Source organism: Bison bison, unplaced genomic scaffold (genome assembly GCF_000754665.1).
Source record: "Bison bison bison isolate TAMUID 2011002044 unplaced genomic scaffold, Bison_UMD1.0 scf7180017864243, whole genome shotgun sequence".
NCBI lineage: Eukaryota > Metazoa > Chordata > Mammalia > Artiodactyla > Bovidae > Bison > Bison bison.
Genome location: NW_011494815.1, coordinates 2843532 through 2858863, shown reverse-complemented (window position 1 = coordinate 2858863; position 15332 = coordinate 2843532). Strand labels below are relative to the sequence as shown.

The following is a 15332-nucleotide window of genomic DNA, read 5'->3' as shown; positions in this document are numbered from 1 at the left end:
AATAGGTTGTTTTTCTTTTGGTAGTTGAGTTGTTAAAGTTCTTTATATATTCTGAATACTAGACCCTATAAAAATTTATGATTTTTGAATATTTTTTCTTCTTCCATATGTTGTCTTTCTACTTTCTTGATGATGTCCTTTGATGCACAAAGGTTTTAAATTTTAAATTCAATTGATCAATTTTTCTCTAGTTGCTTATTCTTTTTTGTCATATCTAGGAATACTTTGCCAGATCTAAGGTCATGAAGATTTATGTTTATGTGTTCTTCTAAGAATTTTATAGTTTTAACTATTATACTTAAGTCATTGGTCTGTTTCCAGTTGGTTTTTTGTATATGGTGTGAGAGAGAGATCCAGCTTTATCTTTTTGCCTATTGATGTTGTCCCAGCACCATTTCTTGAAGACACTATTTTTCCCCATTCAATGGATTTGACAAGTTCATCAAAAGTCAGTTTGCTTAAGATGTATGGGTTTATTTCTGGAGTCTCAATTCTACCTCATTGTGTTGTATGTCTATACTTATGTTAGTGCCACATTGCTTAATCTTATAGTAAGTTTTCAAATCAGGAAGTCTGAAACCTCCAACTTTGTTTTTATCAAGATTTTTGACTGGAGTCCCTTACAATCACATGAATTTGAGGTTTGGCTTTTCTATTTCTGAAAAAAAAAAGATGTAAGGATGACTTTGAATCTGTGGGTTGTTTGGGGCAGTATTACCATTTTAATATTGCCTTCCAATCTTTGAAATTGGGATTCCTTTTTGCTTGTTTAGGTCTTCTTCAATTTTTTTCAGCAGTGTTTTCTGGGCTTTCTGAGTAGCTCAGTAAAAGAATCTGCCTGCCAATGCAGGAGATTGTACAAATCCTTCACCTCCTTGGTTAAATTTATTCCTAAGTATTTTGTTCTTTAGGATGCTATTGTAGATGAAATTATTTTTCTAATTTTCCTTTAAGATTTTTCATTGCCGGTGTATAGAAATACCACTTAGATTTCTATGTTAATCTTGTACCCTGTTTTTTTTGTGTGTGGAATCTTTAGGGTTTTCTACATATAAGATCATATCATCTGAGAACAGAGATAATTTTACTTTTTTCCTTTCCAGTCTGGATACCATTTATTTCCTGTCCATTCACTCTGACTAGAACTATATGTACACAGTCAGGTAGGAGCAGTGAGAGTGGGCATCCTCACCTTGCCACTGATCTGAGGGTCTCATTTCCCCACTCTGTTAGATTCCAGCTCACAGATCATCTTCCCTGACCACCCTACCCCGAAGAGCAGAGTCCACCTCACCCACACCCCAGCCTGGAACTTCCTAATCTTTTGCTTGGCTTTATTTTCCTTTGTGATGTTTAGTACTGTCTGATATCTTTACACGTTTGCTTGTTACCTGTCTTCTTTCACTAAACTGTAAACTATTCCCTGCTGTCCACCTAGTGCCAAGAAAAGTACCTAGAACATAGGAAGGACTCAATAAATTGTTAATTGTTGTTCAGTCGCTAAGTTGTGTCCGACTTTTTGCAACCCCATGAACTGCAGCATGCAAGGCTTCCCTGTCTTTCACTATCTCCCGGAGTTTGCTCAAACTCATGTCCATTGAGTCAGTGATGCCATCCAACCATCTCATCCTCTGTCTCCCCCTTCTCCTCTTGCCCTCAGTCTTTCCCAGCATCAGAGTTTTTCCACTGAGTCAGCTCTTCACATCTGGTGGCCAAAGTATTGGAGCTTCAGCTTCAGCATCAGTCCTTCCGATAAAAATTCAGGGTTGATTGCAACTCAATAAACATGTTGCATGAATAAAGATATGTGTGTGTGTGTGTGTGTGTGTGTGTGTATGCAATTTTTCAGGCTTCCCAGGTCGCACTAGTGGTAAAGAACCTGCCTGCCAATGCAGGAGATATAAGAGCCGCAGGTTCAATCCCTGGGTCGGGAAGATCTTCTTGAGGCTTGCATGGCAACCCACTCCAGTATTCTTGCGTGCAGAATCCCATGGACAGAGGAGCCTGCTGGGTACATAGGGTCACACAGAGTCAGACACAACTGAGCAATTTGGCATGCATGCATGGAATTTTTCATAACCGGAATGAAATAATTTATGCTATTCTGTAAGCTTGCTTTTGATAGCTTACAGTGAACGATGTTGGATTATTGATCTCTGAAGAAGAAGATTTAGCTTCGGGACCAGGGACCAGGCTTGATCACTCAAGAACTTTTGTGTAGCAGAGTTTTATTAAAGTATGAAAAGGGACAGAGAAAGCTTCTGACATAGACATCAGAAGGGGGATGGAGAGTGCCCCCCTTGCTAGTGTTAGCAAGCTGTTTTATGTCTGTTAGAAAGTTATTAATCAGATAAGAAAGACACCTCAAGGCTGACAGAGTTTCACCAGGCCCCTGTCCCACAATGTGCAGATTTGAGATAGGATGGCACGTGGTGTGTCATCCCCCAGCCATAAAACAATTGATATGAGTACAGGTTTTTTGAGCTATTGTCGGCCAAAAGTTAGTCTTAGGTGGAACCATTTTGAAGAAAGGCAAATACATAGTTTTCATTAACATAGCTTAAGGAAAACATTTCCAGAAGAAAAACGCATTGGTTAGCTCAAGGTTTGAGAAAAGTTAAGTTCAGGTGGAACCAGGTGTCATTATAGCAACACAGAATTTTAAGAGACACTTGCAGCCTATTTCCTCCATTTGGAGACCCCTGGCCTTCCTGCCTGTTAACCTCTCACTTTTTCACACATGTTGTCTTGGGCATTTTCCTTCCTTAGTGAGTAGAGCTCTCCATCATCCTTTTGCAGGATCGCCATTGTGTGGATGCCCCATAATTTCTTCAAAAGGCCATCTTGGTGCACTCTATAGCCGCCAACCGTCCCCGTGTATGCCTCTTTGCTCTCTCATTCAGTTATGAGTCTGACACTTTAAAAATATAGTGTCCCAAGTTTCTCCCTATTCGTCTTTTACTAATCTGAGTGTATGTATTTGTTTTAGAAATGTTTCTAAGTTTTTCTCTCATACCAGAACCCTTGTTTAGAGCATTCCAGACCCTGGCATTCGATTATATTTTTCTTTTGCATTTTTTTCTACTTACTGATTGTTAAAATTAATGACCAGCGTTTTCAATAGTGAGCAGTCTCCTCTGACCAAGTTCTAAAGTTCTTCTTTTTAAACATAAGGGGTGCTTTGTTGGAGATCTCTGATTCCCTTTCTCTGAGCCAGTTTGGCACTGGGTCCCCAGAGAGAGAAGCTTTAAGGGCATCTTGGCATGGAGGGATCCACAGGACTCTGGACGGTCCACCTGGGGTCATCACCAGAGGCTGCCCCAGTGCAGTGGCGCTCTGTGTAACAAGCATCTCATGTGTTTTCAGGAAAGGTCTGGGTCCCCAAGCAGAAGCCGATGGACCCCGTGCTGGAAAGTGTGACACTGGAGCCAGAGCTGGAGGAGGCCCTGGCGAATGCCTCGGATGCGGAACTCTGTGACATCGCAGGTAGGAGGCACTCCTGACGCTTCCCCACGTCCTCTAAAGCATTTGACCTGCATCAGCAGGGGAGCCTTGAGTGATTTATTTCAACATAAATACCCTCTGTTTCTGAAAAGGACTAGAGGAGATGGAAACCTATTACCAAGAACTGAAATGAGTGAAATAGAGATAAAAACACCCAACCCCTTTCCATCCTAGAGGAATGTGGGAAGCAGCCTAAGCCCTTCACCAGCCGTTGCATCAAACCCTGCCCAGGCCTCCTGGGAAGAAAGAGGAGAGGGGAGGAGACAGAGGGCTGCCGGCATCTCAGTCGAGGGGGCTCACAGAGGCCTGGAACAGGTCATCTGATTTTAGCACTTTGCGCAGTTCAGAGAGCTGGGCTTGGAGCTGATCACCCCACATCTCATGTTCATACAGCACCCTCCATCTTCCTGTGTGTTTCCATGTGATCTCCACAAACAGCCCCGAAAACTCCAGAAGGTGGCCTGGCATCCAGAGCCCTTCACCACCTGCTCTTGTCGCCTCGTTACTGTCTGGTCCCTGCCCCACTTGTTGGTATCCCTTTGTCGCCGGGGGTCAGGCTCTGGCTGCAGCGTGCCCACCATCATGCTGTGCTCCCTGGCCCAGTGCGGTAGCTGGTCTTTTTATTCAGCAGTCTTGGGGGGCTGCTAACCCTCACCCAGATGATGACAGGCGGGTGGATGGGATAGGGAGAGACTCAAGGCAAGTGGGAAGGCGAGAGGAAAGACGGGGTCAACTGTGAGGTCAGGGGAGGAGTCCAGTTCTCCGGAGTCTAAGTTGGTGTCATTAGTGAAGGTGGGTGCACTAGTCTGCCCAGCCTGCCCTAACGAGATACCACAGGCTGGTGGCTTAAACAACAGAACCGTGTTTTCTCAATAGTTCTGGAGGTTAGCTGTCCAAGATCAAGGTGTCCGCAGGGTTGGTTCCCTCTGAGCCCTCTCTCCCGTGCTTGCACATGACCATATCTCTCTGTCACCCTGTGCGTGTGTCCCCCGGGGTCCCTTTGTGTGTCCTAATCTCCTTGTAAGTACACCAGGCAGATTGCATTAGGACCCACCTTAACAGCCTCATTGGCATTTAATCACTTCTTTAGAGACCTTATCTCTGAAAACAGTTACAAATTCTAAGGGGCTAGAAATCACCGTATTCAATATAGTAGAGGGACAAAGCAGGACACAATCAACAATTTTGGAGGGACAAAATTCAGCCGTAACAGTGAGGGAGGGATAAGTGTAGGGAAAATAAGGCCAATGGCCACCCACAGCGGGCAGGTGTATATGAAAGTCCTTGAGTTCTTCCAGGGTCCCCACTGGAGATAGGGAGGTGGGTGTCATCAGTATTGTCAAGCTCTAGGGTCTGGTGGGAGTGGGGTCTGGGGCTCTGGAGCCTAGGGCCCTGGCTGGGGTAGAAGTGTTTGGGAGAAGAGTGGAAACAGGATGAAGGTAACCACCGTGGATACCACGAATGGGTTGGGAACCCAAGGCCGAATCAAGATGGGCAGAGCCTAATGCAAGAGCTAGAGAGACAGTATGAGGGTTCTGTCTCTGGCACTGAGGGCCTGCCGGGAGACTCAGAGGCGAGGCCAGAGGCCAGTGAGGCTGCTGTTGCCAGGGGACTCAGGTGGCTGCAGTGTCATGCTTTTCGCATTCTCCAGCTTTTTGTGCGTGTCATGTACCAGTATGATGACATTCTTAGGGGAGAGGGGGACCGGGAACCAGAGCCAGGTTGCAGCAACCTGAGGAGTGAACAAGGGGAGCCAATGTGTAGACCCTTAACCCAGATAGCCTTTCCTGGGGAGGCGGAACATTTGGGAAAAGACAAAGGGCAGTGGCTTGAAGGGTGTCAGGGCTGAGAGAGAAAGGTGTTCTCTTTCACTATGAAGTACACAACAGTGAGGGTGTGACCCTGGAAATGCAGCACTTAGGTCAGGATACTCAACTGCTTTGCTCATCAAAACCCACACCTGTCACATTAGATCCCATGTTAGGCTCCTGGGACTGTCTTCCCGACTCAGAGTTTGCTTGTGTTCCGGTTCATCTGTGCACCTGGGCAGTGGGTGGGGGGCACAGTCGTCCAGCATCTCCACACTGGCTCACCCCAGCGACTGTTTTTGTCCTGGTCCTTCTCCTCTGATCACTCTCGTGACGTCACGCTCCTCGTTAGGCAGTTCAGAGGGATCATCAAATGACTCCACTGTCAGAACCGCCAGTTCCTATGCCAAAATAGAACTGCAATATCATGCTAAGTTTCTGTCTAGATTTCTTGAAACTATTCCTCTTTATTTTCGTTGGCATGGCTAATTACTAGTATCTATTCATGATACCATACACTTCCAATGCCCAGAAAGGAGAGCGGGAGCTGCGGGAGGACACCAGCGTTAACTGGCTAGCCTTGGATGCCTACTGTTGTGTGTCAGCTATTTTTGAAAGGTGGCCATGGAAGAAGGTGTGGAACATTTGTTGACCACCAACTATGTCCTCGCTGCTGTGGGCATTGCTTTCCACACCTTGCTGCATTTATTGACCACAGCGATCCTATGAAGTGAGTTTTATTGAAGTCCCCATTTTACAGACAGAGAAAGTCGGCATAGTGAGGTTATCCTTGCCCATGGGTTTGCACTCCGGCAGCTTGGTTCTAGGGTCTGCTCACAACATCACCACCCAGTACACCCTGGGAAGTGAACACAGAGTAGGGAGATGGGTGCATGGCTGAATCTCAGAGTCAGCCAGGGTGAGGATAGGAATTAGGAAAGGCTCTAGATGTCACACTAAAGCATTGAGGCCTGGGCTGGGGAGTGTTGGGAGAGGCCAGATGAAAGCAGGGGTTTGGGTAGAGAGGTGGTGGTGTTGGGAGGATGAGGGGATGGAGGGGACAGGCCCCAGGTGAGGCCAAGGACCAAGGTGGCCTGTGTCTAAGATGTGTTTCTGAAAGACCAGCTCCTCCTAGAGCTGGATCAGAGGACAAGATGGCTGAGATGATGAGTGTGGGCTTTTGGCCTGAGGCTCCCGAAAACAGAGCTGGGTGCCTTCAAGGACTGAGGAGAGCTGCCCAGCCAGGAGTCAATTTAAGAGATGAAGTCGCTGGAGGTGGGACATCTTGCTGGAGTGCTAGGGCTGTTGCTGGTGGTAGCTGGAGCCCCGAGTGGGTGATGCATTAGGGAACAAAGAGGAGGGCGTGCTGGGCACAAGGCTCTGCAGGTCCTCTCTGCGTCCTGCAACTCGATTCTCGGGCAGAGCATTTCTGTTAATTAAGCTTCCAATTGCGCTGGACTAACCATAAGAAAGCAGCCTGGTTCCTGCCCGTGCAGAACTGAGGTTAAACAATCCCCGAGGCCAACATGCAGGGACAGGTGGAAGCAAGTGTCCTAGGGAGAAAGGGCCGAGTGCAGAAGAGGACTCGTCAAGTGGTGGGGCCGTAAGATGAGGTGGGGACCAAAGCTGAACCGAAAGGAGGAAGAGTAGAGGTGAGCTAGGCCCGGAGATGGGTCCCAGTGGGAAGGAGGCTCTGAGCTGGGGATGAGGCAGCCCCTCTGAGCCACTGCTTTACAGGTGCACGTGCGGCAGGCTTGATACCTGGCTGTGATGCGGATGTGTAGGGGGACACCCAGTAGGTGTGTCAAATGAGCCAGACCTGTGAACTCTCACTCACTCACTGTTTTCTCATCTGTGCATTCACTCACGAGTCAGCGTATACTGCTGGGATGAATCAGATCCAGTCCCTGACCTGGGGGCCCCAGGATGTGATGAAGAGGACAGAACAGAGACATACAAATATCAACATGCAGTGTCACCATAGGTGATGAGCAATGTGCTGGCCCCCGACTGTGCTAACTCCTTGGCACGTGGCCTTGAGTTGTAGCTCTGAGGCCACTGGGAGTCAGCTGCAAGCAAGTGCGTGATCACTGCCTCCCCTCCCCAGTCAGGGGTATGACCTTGACTCACCTTTGGGGAACTTTCAGGCAGGGCAGTACCCAAGAAGGAATTGAGGGTAGGGATACTTACCCTTCAGAACCCCAAGGCCACCCCAGGGTAGTTGGTACCCCCAGCTCCTGTGATGATCAGAAGCAGTCTTAGTCAGACCACCCGGCTTCTGCTGTACTTTGATGTCCTTAGACACCTCTTCTCCCCCGACACTACAAGGGACAGGGTATGGCTTATTCAGGAGTAGCTGGTTCAACTGCTCTGGGGTCCTGGGCTAGAGCCAGCTTCTCTCACCTGCTCCTAGGATGCAGGAAATACCTTCTGGCCATCTGCCTGAGTCAGCCCGAGCACTTGGCAGCCGGGGGAGCCAAGGATGTGTGCTGCTGTCTCTCTGTGTCCTAAGTCAAATCACCAACTGAGTGAACCCTGCCAAGGCAGAGTGAGGAAAGAGAACTCGATGTTCTTTTTCAGAGTTCAAAAATAGGCCTTTTTAAGTTTTGAGGAAGATCTAGACTTTTTTTTTTGTAAGAAATCACATTCCCCTGTGCTAAATTCAGCCCTGCCAGTATCTACAAAGAATGGAGCAGCAGGCAATGTTGATGTGCTGTGTTTCTGTCACTCATTCCTGGTGACACGGAGTGTGCAAAACCAAGCAAGAAGAAAGTCATGGTTTGGTCCTTGGGTCAGGAGAAGGGAATACTGGCTTCGGAGCCACCGGGCAGTCTGCTCAGTGGTGGAGATTTTACTTGGCCCCTCCCCATCCAATCCTCCTCCCTCTCACCTTCTTAGAACTCTGAAAAGTGAAAGTAAAGTTGCTCAGTCATGTCCAACTCTTTGCGACCCCGTGGACTGTAGCCTACCAGGCTCCTCCATCCATGGGATTTGAAGAATACTGGAGTGGGTTGCCATTTCCTTCTCTTTGAACTTTAATCTCCTCTGAATTGCAAAGTTGTTTTATTTCTTCTTATGACTGCTATTGATATACATTACCTCCTAGAATATATGTCGTCTGTCTTTAGAATTCTGAGGTCGAGGGGAAATGTTAGAACTTTAGACCAGTTGGTGACCTAGTATGTGGAGGTGTGGGTGAGAACATTAACTTAGAAGCCAGGAGGGTCTTCACCAAATCGTCTTTGACCAACCATTACCCTCTTGAGTTGACTCATTGGAAAAGACTCTGATGCTGGGAGGGATTGGGGGCAGGAGGAGAAGGGGACAACAGAGGATGAGATGGCTGGATGGCATCACTGACTCGATGGACGTGAGTCTGAGTGAACTCCGGGAGTTGGTGATGGACAGGGAGGCCTGGCGTGCTGCGATTCATGGGGTCACAAAGAGTCGGACATGACTGAGCGACTGATCTGATCTGATCTGACCCTCTTGAGCCTGCCAGAAAAATGGGGGTTGACAGTACCTGTCCTGGATGCTACTCGTAAAAATCAAACACTATAAGATGGTGAGAAATTGTCATGTGGCTATTAAGGCCCATGAGAAGGTAAGAGATCATCCCTCAAACATGATCCATTTTAGAGGTGAATAGACTGAGGCACAAAAAGTGGAAGTCATCTGGACAGGGTTACTCAGTAAATTAGTACCAAGGCTTACCCAGAGTCCAGGTCTCCTTCCTCCATCCCCCAGCACTTCCTTGTAACCTTCCTGCCTCGGCCCCCTCTTTCTGGACCGTTATGGAAAGCTATCATTCAAGCACAAAATGCATTTTCCATTTTCCCACCACTCTATACACTCTAAGCCAGAGAAGCCATCTGAGGTTACATCTTTCCTATGATTCCCAGCAACCTTTACAAACTGTTTTTCCAACCCTAAAACCCAGCAGCAGCCCAGAACCACCATCAGAGCCACTGTCTGGGTGGGGCTGGAAGAGCCCACCCCAGAAGGTGACTCCAGGTGATCTGATGCACCTGCTGCTGACTCAAGCCTCAGCTCCCTCTGCCCACGGAGATGCAGCCTAAATTAAGGCCCAAAGAGCTCAAAACAGTGCAGAAGCCTCTCTCCTTACCAGTTCTTAACGATGAGCAGGCAGGTCTAATTTTAGCAGAGAAGACTCATAGAATGTGAGAAACAGAAGGGACTTTCAGATCATCTTGTCTTGTGGTTCTTAGCTCCCACTGAGCATCAGAAATCATCCAAGGAGATTAAAAATACATCTCCAGAGATTAGATCAGTTTGTCCAGGAGGACCACTGGTATTGTAAAGTTCCTGGGTCATTTGTATGTGTAGCCATGATTGAGAACCAGTGGTCTAGTCTTACCCCTCGTTGTACAGAAGAAGCTGAAACCCAGAAAGGGGAGTGGACTTATCCAAGGACACAGCAGCATCAAAGGCAGAGTCAGGACTGGAACTTGGGTCTCTTGACTCTTCACTAAAGCTTCCCATGTTATCTCTCTAACTAGAAATTGCATCTAATGAAATGGCCAGGGGAATTTTTTTTTTCTTTTTAATTAACAAATGTTTACCAAATCATCTTCTGAAAGAGGTCCAAGACAGAGAATACTCTTCCCTGATCTCTGGAAGCCCACAATCCAGTAGGGGAGACACACATATACCCAGATAGCTGTAACACAGTTGACTATGACTGTGAAAGGGACACCAGATGCTGTGAGAGAGCTAGAGGGAAGGTGGAATCCAGGAGGACTTCTGGGAAGGAAGCATTATTCCAGACTTAAAGGATGGGGATGTAGAGTTGTTGGATCAGATACTGGATGTTCAGTTGGATTTGAATTTCAGATAAACAATAAGTTTCTCATGGAAAAAGTTCTCAAATTCTGAATGGGGCACACTAATATCAGAACATTATTAATTGTTTATCTGAAATTACAGCTTAACTGGGTATCCTATAATTTTATTTGCTAAATCTCAAAACTCTCCGGTGGTGGGGTGGGCTGCATTTCAGCAGTGGGTAGTGTAGATGGAAAGAGGCTCACCAGCAAATGGGTGGCATTGGCAGAAGCAGGAGCAGCTGGTGAGGGCGTGGTGCCCTCTGCCACGTGTCCAGCTTCAGCTCCGTCCGTCTTCAGTTTCCCCCTCTCTCCCTGGCCGGTGGCTTCCTACCCACCATCCCTCTGTCCAGAATATTCTACCTTCTTTCTTTTCACTTGGCCAACATCTCATCGCTCCCATCCCTCTGTCCTCTTCTCCCAGAACACACTGAACTTTCTCTTTACAACACTCAGCATACTCTGCACTTACATTTTCAGTTGTGACTTGCTTAGTCTCTAGTTCCCTGCAGATTGTAGGCTGCATGGCAGAGGCCCTGTCTCTCTTATTCCTCGCTATCCCCACCCCCCCACCCCAACCCAGAGCTGGACACGTGATGCTGGCACTCAGTAGATGCCAAACAAATGAATGGATGAAAGAATGACTGATCAGGAGAGGGATACAGTCAGGTTTGCATTTCCAGAGAGATCTTTCTGACTGCTCTGTGCTGTATGCTGCTGGGGGAGGGTCGAAAGAGACCGAAGCCAGCATACCAGTGATTCCGCAGCTGGAATCACTGGCGAGAACTGATAGGGCCCTGACCAGGACAGAGCTGATGGAGTGGGAGATGGGACAAGTGAGAGACCCGGTACAGGAGGGTGAGGATTTGGGGGGAAGGGTGCCATGTGACTGAGGTTCTACCCCAGGGGACCGGCAGGATGAGAAGATGAGAAACAGGAGTTCTGTTTTGGTCAAGTTGGGTTGGACATGTCAGGGGGACACCTAGGAATCTGAGGCCAGGGACTAGAGACACCTAGGCTGGGGACAGAGATTGGACAGTCACATCAATAGAGGCAAGAGTAAAAACCAAAGTGTTTCTTACCATTTCTGTGAGCAAAACTTCCTGGGGCGTGGAATGTCTGTGCCTGGGAAGCTGTCTGTCTGAGAGGCGCGTCACGGGCCCTTGTGTCCCTGCAGCTATCCTCGGCATGCACACGCTCATGAGCAACCAGCAGTACTACCAGGCCTTGGGCAGCAGCTCCATCGTGAACAAGGAGGGACTCAACAGTGAGTACCGGCCCCGCTCCCTGCCCACTGCGAGGGCATCTCGGAAGTGAGGGATCCTCCAGAGTCTCGCTACCTCCGCCCACTCTCTGCAATCTCATTGCAGAAGATTTCAAATTCTACTAGCTAAAACTGCTCACCTCTTCTTTTTACTCTCCTGGGATCCTTGTGACTTGATTACAAAGGCCTTCCCCATCCCAATATTATCAGAACATCCTCCTTTATTTTCTTCTGTAAGTTTTAGAGATTTACTTCTTATTCTCCACTTCTTAATCCTCCTGGGGTTCATGTTTGTGTGTGGTGTGAAATGAGATCAAGCTTTCATTTTCTTATATCAATATTCCATTGTCCCAGCAACACTCCTTGCAAAGTCCGTCCTCTCACCTCTGGTTTGGGGCTCCACCCGGGTCATAAATGTCCACGTGTCCACACGGGTCTGTCTCTGGGCGCCCCTCCTGCTCCACAAGTCTCCTTGTCCTTTCCTGTGCCAACATTACATTGTCTGAATTTCTCCACTGTGTTGTTTCAAGCTGGTAATTTGGCCCCAAAGAGAAATGAAGGCAACCACAGCACAATTACCCTTTCCTCTGGAAGGCCTACACGTTTCTTTCCCACCCAGTCTTCATTTTATCCTCACAGGAACCCACTGGGTAGAACGACTGTTCACACCCTACCGTGAGGACACCGAGCTTTAGGCAGTTTAGTGAATTCACCTGGTTCTTGCAGGTTGGCAGATGCATTGTCCAAGCAGGGCCCAGACTCCAGGCCCCATCCATCGCCATCCTCCTCCAACCCGTCCCCTCAGTAACCCCCGAGAGGCCCAGCCTTCCATGTCCCTGAGCTCCACCGCCACTTCCTTCTGATGTCCTTGTGTTGAGGGGAAATGACGCCCCATCTCTGTGAGCCATCTTCCTGTTGTCGGTCACTCTAGGTGTGATCAAACCTACACAGTACAAGCCTGTGCCTGACGAAGAACCAAATGCCACAGACGTGGAAGAAACACTGGAGAGGATAAAGAACAATGACCCAAAACTTGAAGAGGTCAACCTCAACAACATCCGGGTGAGGCCCCCTTCACTCCACTTCCCCTGTTGTGGGAGTGTGGGGGAAGCCGAGTCCACTCAGACCCAGACAGCCCAGACCAGACTGCACACAGACACCAGTGTCCTGCTTGGACTCTGGGTCCTTCTGGATCAGGAATAGAGGCAAAATTTTGGGGTAGGAGGACAGTATAAACCAGGACAGCCCATCATCTTGGTTTCCTTCGGGGCCTGACATCAGACCCAGATGTTCACCACAGCCAACCCAGGTTCGACTCTGGAAACCCACCACCTTATCCACAACACTGAGAGTTTCTCAGAGATAAATCATGAGTCAGACACATATGGCTACACGGGATCTGAAGGCTGGAAAAGCCTAGTGCCCACCACGTTCGTGGGGTAACCCAAGCCTGGGGAGGGGCCTAACCCTGAACCTGTGTCTCCTGCACGTATTCAGCCTCATTCTGCAACCCTAGATGGGAACCATTGGCCCAGTGTCCAAAGCCATACTCTAGGCTGTTGGCCCACATCTCTTTGGACCCTTCCTATGTGACCACCAGGCAGAGCGGAGACGGGTGGACAGGCTGTGGGAGGAATGCAGGAGCAGGCCCAGCTGCCTGCTCACCTGCTCAGCCCGGGAGCCAGAGAGATTAGTTCTCAGGGGGTGTGGATGTAAGCTAAGAAGTGGGCCCCTCACTTCCCAGCTCGCTTTTCCTTTCTTCTCCGCTTTCTTTTAAGTGGCTGCCAGCCTCGTGGCATAATCAGATTGGAAACCTGCGCCTGCAGTGTCTCCTCCACCTGGCCTCCCTGAGCTTTGCTCCCATGGGGGATAAAGTGACGCTCTGAAATGCGAGATCCATTCGGGTGCCTCCGCTATCTGCCGTGTGCGCCGTGGGAGACACTGACACAATTCAGAACTGTGCACCCTGGCAACGTCTATGGACTCAGAGAAGCGTGGGATGGGGGGACCTGGCCACGGCCCTGTGCCTTCTGGAGCCTCAGGGGCCTCAGAAGTGGGCCTCAGGGCCCACTGTGGGGCCTCAGGCAAGGGCTCGCCCTTTTCAGGCCCATTTCCCCTCTGCATGTGAGGCAGTTGGACTAGGTCAGTGGTATTCACTTGAGATTAAAAAAATAATAAATGCCAATGCCCAGTCCCTCTCCCCACAGAGATTCTGATTTTATTGGTCCAGGGCAGGCCTGAGCATCAGCATTTTATGAAAGTTCCCTAGCACCTCCGATGTGTGGTAGAGCTGAGACTTTCTGGGAAAGATGTCTCTTAAAGATTGTCTAGGGCAATGCCCCACCTTAGTTTACGGAAACAAACTCAGAGAGGGGCAGACTCCCCCAGAGTCACACAGCAAGTCAGAAACATTGCTTGCTGCACACACCCACAGGCCTGAGCTCTCGGCACAACACTCTCCTGCACCTTTGCCTTGATGTTTTCCTGCTCCTTCGGTCTCTGCGTGTACAAAGAGAAAACTACAGGTGCTACCTGCAATGTTCAGGGAGGACTTTCTCAATCTGTTTACCAGAAAGGTCTCCCCAAATCTCAGCCATCTGGGGCAAAGCAGGAACCCTCTGCCCATTCAGCTCTTTGGTCAGAGACATGCTGGACATCAGGTTGCATCAGGTGGTGAGAGAAGTACTGTCCCATCTCTCTGCCCTGCCTGCCCCTTGCAGGGCTACTGATCACTGCTTGACTTTCTCTCTGCAGAATATCCCCATACCCACTCTGAAGGCGTATGCAGAAGCCCTCAAAGAGAACTCGTATGTGAAGAAGTTCAGCATCGTGGGAACACGGAGCAATGACCCTGTGGCATTTGTATGTACCTTTCTGTTCTGTTGCCTTGAGAGTGGGAGGCATAGAAACAGGAAAGTTGACCTTTGTGGCCTCAGGACTGGCCATGTGCCACCGATGAAGAACCCTGTGTGGTGAGGTGTGATGTGGTGAAAGACGCAGGGCTAGGAGCCAGGAGGGAATGTGGACAGAACAGCCATTAGCCAGGCACCATCTGTACATTATCCTAGTTAATCTCCACAATCATCCCAGATCCCAGAGGTGCAGGGCTCCCCACTTTACAGATGAAGAACGTGGGGTAGAGGGAGCTCAGACAACTTGCTTTGTCCAAAGTTTCACAGCAAGTGAGAAGTGGAGTTGAGATTTAAATGCAAGTCACGTGGACCTTAAAGTTGGATCTCTGTCTCCACTCTTGTGTAGACAAGGGCCTGCCCCTCCCTGGTCCTCAGTTTCTCCATATCTAAAATTATTGTCTTCATTGGTGGTTCCCAGTGATCAATTTTATTTGATCTTTCCTGTGTCTTAAAAATAATTCTGATTAGATTCAGTTCATTCAGTTCAGTCACGCCTGACTCTTTGTGACCCCTTGGACTGCAGCACGCCAGGCTTCCCTGTTCATCACCAACTCCCAGAGCCTGCTCAAACTCATATCCATTGAGTCAGTGATGCCATCCAACCATCTCATCCTCTGTTGTCCCCTTCTCTTCCTGCCTTCAATCTTCCCCAGCATCAGGGTCTTTTCCGATCAGTCAGTTCTTCGTATCAGATGGCCAACGTATTGGAGTTTCAACTTCAGCATCAGTCTTTCCAAAAAATATTCAGGACTGATTCCCTTTAGGATTGACTGGTTTGATCTCCTTGCTGTCCAAGGGACTCTCAAGAGTCTTCTCCAACACCACAGTTCAAAAGCAGCAATTCTTTGGTGCTCAGCTTTCTTTATAGTCCAACTCTCACATCCATACATGTCCACTGGAGAAACCATAGCTTTGACTAGATGGGCCTTTGTCAGCAAAGTAATATCTCTGCTTTTTAATATGCTGTCTAGGTTGGTCATAGCTTTTCTTCCAAGGAGCA

At 48.6% G+C, this 15332-nt stretch overlaps 1 protein-coding gene across 1 annotated transcript in view; it reads left to right on the top strand.

Annotated features, from left to right (window-relative positions):
• TMOD1 (tropomodulin 1) overlaps window positions 1-15332 on the top strand; it is a 90394-nt gene that overhangs the window by 46529 nt on the left and 28533 nt on the right. The window contains exons 4-7 of the mRNA XM_010847065.1: window positions 3367-3486; window positions 11334-11423; window positions 12352-12482; window positions 14175-14282. Of these exons, the coding sequence (XP_010845367.1) occupies window positions 3367-3486; window positions 11334-11423; window positions 12352-12482; window positions 14175-14282 (449 nt within the window). The remainder of the gene's footprint in view (window positions 1-3366; window positions 3487-11333; window positions 11424-12351; window positions 12483-14174; window positions 14283-15332) is intronic.